Here is a 5,157-nt window from a genome sequence, read left to right on the forward strand (position 1 = left end):
TTGTTGGATCAATCTGGAAATGTACAGACACTTATTATGCGAAAAAAACCCATTGGTTTAATGTTGAAATGAGTTTGATGAACATAGCTTCAATTAACTTCCGTTTCCGCCAGTCACTGTTTTTTTGGGTTTTTTTCCTTTCAAAATTTATCATCCCAGTGTATTTCATGATTTGCAATTTCACAATGTCTTGAGAAACTGCAGATTTCACATCCGATTTGTCGACAGGAGTTTCGTATTCTTTCACAATTGCCATTTGCATGTAATGATGTTGTAGGTGTTTGTCAGACGAGAAAGCTGTGTCACAGCTGGCCGTTTCATGTAGAAGTCTGCTGACATGGTGTCTGGGTGGCCCAGCAAACGACATGTTGATGCGGATGGGAGATGATTCAGGTTTGGAGGACGATGAACCATATTTTGTAGTAATTTCTTTTAAAGTTTTCTACAATGTTCTTAGGATACCCCTTGTAGGTGATGAATGTTGGCTTCAGGCGGTCTACGTCTTGTTGCAGTATGTCAAGTGTACGGATTGATTTCGCGTGTCTAGCAAGTGTGGCAACAATTGCTCTCTCGACTTGGGGAAAGTGGTTTGACTGGCGATTAATAGTACTTACTGTTCCTTTGTCTGGTGAAAGGTTCGGACGAGGTAGAAGGAAAGGAGAAGTGTGGACGTGATGAGATGTGGGACTTCTGGAAGGTGATATGTGCACGTTGTGGGAGGAGATATGTGTAGTCATTTGAGGAGAGGTGTGGAGTTGGTGACAGGAGAGGCGTGGACGTGGTAGGAACAGGGGTGTGGACGTGGTAGGAGGAGATATGTGAACGAGGTTGGAGGAGATATGTGGACGTAGTAGGAGATATGTGGACTTGGTGAGATGAGCGATGTGGACGTGGTATAACCAGAGATGGGGAGGTGATATAAGGAACGGTGTGGACGTAGTGAGAGGAGAGGTGTGGACGTGTTGGCTGAGAGATGTGGACGTGTTAAGCGTATGGGTGTGGACGTGTTGAGATGAGATATGTGAGCGAGCTAGGTGAAGAGGTGTGGACGCAGTAGGCGAAGAGGTGTGGACATGGTGAGAGGAGATATGTGGACGAGGTGGAAGGAGATATATGGACGTGGTAGGACCAGGGGTGTGGACGTTGTAAGGAGAGGTGTGGAGTTGATGACAGGAGAGGTGTGGACGTCATTGGAGGAGAGGTGTGGAGTTGGTGACAGATGTGTGGACGTGGTAGGAGGACAGGTGCGTACGTGGTGGGAGGAACGGTGAGGTCCAGCTGGGAGGAGATATTTGGACCATTTGGGATTAGAGGTGATGACAGGAGAGGTGTTGACGTGGGAGGACAGGTGTGGATGTCCTGAAATAATACATATTTGATACTGATGTATTTGGGATTACAGAAGGTGTTTAAACGTTGACAAGATTATAGATAGCAAATTTAACTAGAACACACTAGTTGCCGTTAAGTTTTCAATGAGAGTGGGAAATATACTTCACAAAAGAATTTCAACCCTTCACTGACAGATACTGTTTTTGATATTTTCACAGTGTGACAAAATAGGTGTTTTTTGTTAAAATACTTCTTCATCTTTTGGATTGATCCATCCGGAAAGTAGTATCCAGGCATCATGAAAAGATTCTCTGACTTTTCTATTCCACGGAAAACTGTGGGGAATATCAACTCGATGTACAAATCGAATCTGGAGAAATGTTGCATGTAGTAAAGAAAATCGTCTTTATATTGTTCAGGAACATAGTGAATATCTGATGAGCCAATATAAAACCCGTCTCTCTTCCTTGAATTGGAGAAAAGCATCCTTGTGAAACCGTCGTATCTGTGACTATCCACAGCTACCAAAGCTTGAAGACCAGCCTTGTATGCGGTCATCCCTACTTTGGGATGGTTAACACGATGTCCAGCTGCCTTTTTAGACAGTTGTACAACTTGTGCGTGATAAACCCAGAGTTTGTTTAGCGGCATCTTATGAATATTCCACATGTTAAGCAGCACATCGTCCCCGATGTATAGGTAGCCGTCAACTCGAAACTGCATCCTCATCACTTGTATCAAACAGTGTTGAAAAAGCCAGCCATTGCTGTGGTCAACCTCCATGAAGCTTAACGGTTTTTGAAGTAGCTTAGCGTGAGTGTGAAATTCAGATTTGTTGGCTCCACAGTACACGATGTGGGGGAAATGCATACCGTACATTGTCTCCAGAAACTGCAGATTCTCATAGTGCGGAAAATTAAACACTACAATTAACACAATGTTTGGATATGTCATGACTGTTGTTTGTTCGGACGTTGTAAATGAATAATTGCTACAGTATGAAGATATTTTAGCAGCATGGGCAACAACTGCAGGTGATTGTGTGCCTTGAGAATATAGCTGAGGTGGCGCTTGCTCAGCTGCCCAGAACGTGAGATTGGCCTGTTGATCCGTCAGACGTGTTTGGTTTGGCAGTTTCTTCTCCAGTATGTATTGAGCCCCGTCTTTTAGGGAACCGAAAGAAATTCTCTGTGGTTCCATGTAGCCAAGTGCTACGAGATCCTTGATCCAATGATTCGCCAGTCTTGCATCCTTTTCTTTCCAGAAATCTTCATGTGCCATGTCAGCTGACAATTGCGTCACACAAGCAAAGAACGTCAACCCTGCCCCACACCTCCATTTGGTAAGAAAATCGACAAGGCGTTCTGTCTTGAAGTAGAGGTCTGTCTCTTCTTTCGCATCGTTCAGGTAGGAGTGGACGTTCCTCTTCTGCACAGCATTTGGTGGGAAGAATCCAATATTTCCTCCGATCTCCCACAGCAGTCTCTGAGCCCAGTAGCCTCTCCAGATATCACACACTCGAAATGTTGGTGTGACTGGAATCAGCAGTGCCCATAATGCATCATACAGAAAAAGGGTATTCTGTGAATTAAAAGGAGAGAACACACCAGCAGGAACAAGTGCTGGTGGAGCTCTCCCGTCGAAGGTCACATTCAGCTGAGAACTGGTTTGTTTCCGGGTCAGTCTGAAAATAGCGTCCATATCCGGGTCACCGTTGACCACACCCTGCTGAATAGACGGAGTTTTCCAATGATTTAGTAGATATTCCCTTGTTGGTCTTTCCCCAATAGACCCAAATGGATAGCCTCTCGGCCACAGTGTGGGCTGTCCAAAATGACGGTAAGGATTAAAGAGTTTCTCCCCTCTGTACAATATTCCCCACATTGTTGGATCCAGTATGAAGGATTTCAGACGATCAAGAGGACGATTATCATCATCAGTCTCATAAATTACAACAGCACCATGGGCTATTGCAAACAGATATCCCAATGTCTTTCTGGCATAACTCCCCTCCGGCACAAGCGACTCTGATTCAAACCCGAGGCTACGTTGATCTTCTATGCTTAAAAACACACAGTTGGGGTGCCTGAAATTGTAACATGTGAGTCAGTGTCAACATTTGTGCATGTTGTTTGCTGGTTTTGCCCTGAACTGTTGATGATTACATCCGTACTTTTGTGAATATGCAACCTATGGATCATGCAAGCTTGAAGACATCTCACATGTTACTGTATGCTTCACAGTGTCTGAAATTGCGTCACTGCAGTTACGGAATTTGTCATTTTGAAAAGAAAACAAATCCAAAGCTTAAGTCAGTTAATGTACATATGTACTAGAATATCAAGTTTCACAACGCAACATGGCTAATGAGTTTCCAAATTGTAGATGCATATGCTTTTTTCAGGTTTGCAAATACAACGTATTATGCAGCAAAATATTCAAACAGATAATATAAATTATCACATACTTGCTTGAAGTTCTACTACCGAATATACTTGCACTACAAATGTCAAACATGAACAGACAAATCAATTTAATAAACTAAGGAAACTGATTTGGTAATGAGACAATAACGCTTATGACATGTAAAATATCCAGTTTTTTTCTGTAAACTTTAAAAGCTGTTCTAATCATATTTGTCAAACAGATATTTCAGAAAACTAAAAAAACTACTTTTAATGTTCCTTGATGTTATTCATTTTTATATACACCGTTCATGTTAAATACGACTGAAAAAAACATTCTGTGCTTTTGAATTGAACACTTTGATACAAACAACATTAATCTAGAAAAACGTCAACGCTGTCACGAAATCTGTCTTCGATCTAACAAAACTTATGTTAACGACAGTGACCATGAGGGTAGCGACAGCCACTAACAATATCCGTTTCAAAAGATAATTGGTCCCCACAGTTTACTGAGCACATGCTCTAAATACTTTACGCCACTACCTAAGGTACTTGGCGTTGTTTGGCTTCACAAAATGAATTGGTTTCAGCAGTAACCACCCTGACCTGAGGGCATGCGAATACATCAGATATCATTTTGTACTGACCTTATTGGCGATAAAATTCAAAAAATTAATTTTGTGTGGTATCACACAGCTATGTTTCCAAACAGGCGTGAGAATTCGCAGACAGTCTTGGGAGCAATCATTATTCCAATATTTTCCATATTAAAAGAGCCATACGACGCCAAGCTTGTAGCTGTAGCACCACTATCATATGTTAAACTTTCTTTAGAGAAAGGGCACCCGTGGCGAGCCACCTCCTCGTGGTGGGTGCTGGGTCACGCTAAGAGCTCGCCGACACCCCCGTAGTGGTCCCGGGGGGATATTTGGTCCACCAACCCGTTTGCCGTGGGTTGCGGCCCGTGTCGGCGGAGGAAGGGATCCTGGTGGTTGAGGGCAATAGGAGCTTGCAACCGTGTTCCTGTTGCTCAATACACCACTTTGGCCCCGACTTCGCCTAGACGGGTGGTCGAATGGGCCCGGCTCGACCAATCGGCTGGTCATGCCAAGCCCTGTGCATGGAATCTATATATATTTATCATTGCACAAGTATAATTTGAAATGGATGTAATTTTGGTCTTGGTTATATTTTTATAAACATGTTTGATTTGAATTCTGACGTTCAAAACTTTGCCTAGAGTCGTATGCCCAGAAGGCGATGGCTCATGGGCCATTCTGGTGGATCAATTATTCATAATTCTTCTGCTGGAGTATATCATCCGGGTATCCTTGGTGCTGCAGGCTGGAGGCCCGCTTGCTTTAGCATTGTCCTTGTGATACTCCGTGGTGGGTGGGGAGCTCGGATGATGAAACCT

General features: G+C 43.3%; 1 protein-coding gene across 1 annotated transcript; it reads right to left on the minus strand.

Annotated features, from left to right (window-relative positions):
- Positions 1-1,464: 1,464 nt before the first annotated feature.
- On the minus strand, positions 1,465-3,416 carry LOC137277285 (uncharacterized). Its single transcript, XM_067809338.1, has one exon. The coding sequence runs from the start codon at positions 3,214-3,216 to the stop codon at positions 1,465-1,467; it is 1,752 nt and encodes a 583-aa protein (XP_067665439.1). The 5' UTR covers positions 3,217-3,416.
- Between the last annotated feature and the right edge of the window lie 1,741 nt (positions 3,417-5,157).

Source organism: Haliotis asinina, chromosome 1, assembly GCF_037392515.1.
Source record: "Haliotis asinina isolate JCU_RB_2024 chromosome 1, JCU_Hal_asi_v2, whole genome shotgun sequence".
Classification (NCBI taxonomy): Eukaryota; Metazoa; Mollusca; class Gastropoda; order Lepetellida; family Haliotidae; genus Haliotis; species Haliotis asinina.

Coding starts and splice junctions, on each gene's coding strand:
- LOC137277285 (XM_067809338.1), bottom strand. CDS start 3,216: ATGTGGGGAATATTGTACAGAGGGGAGAAACTCTTTAATCCTTACCGT.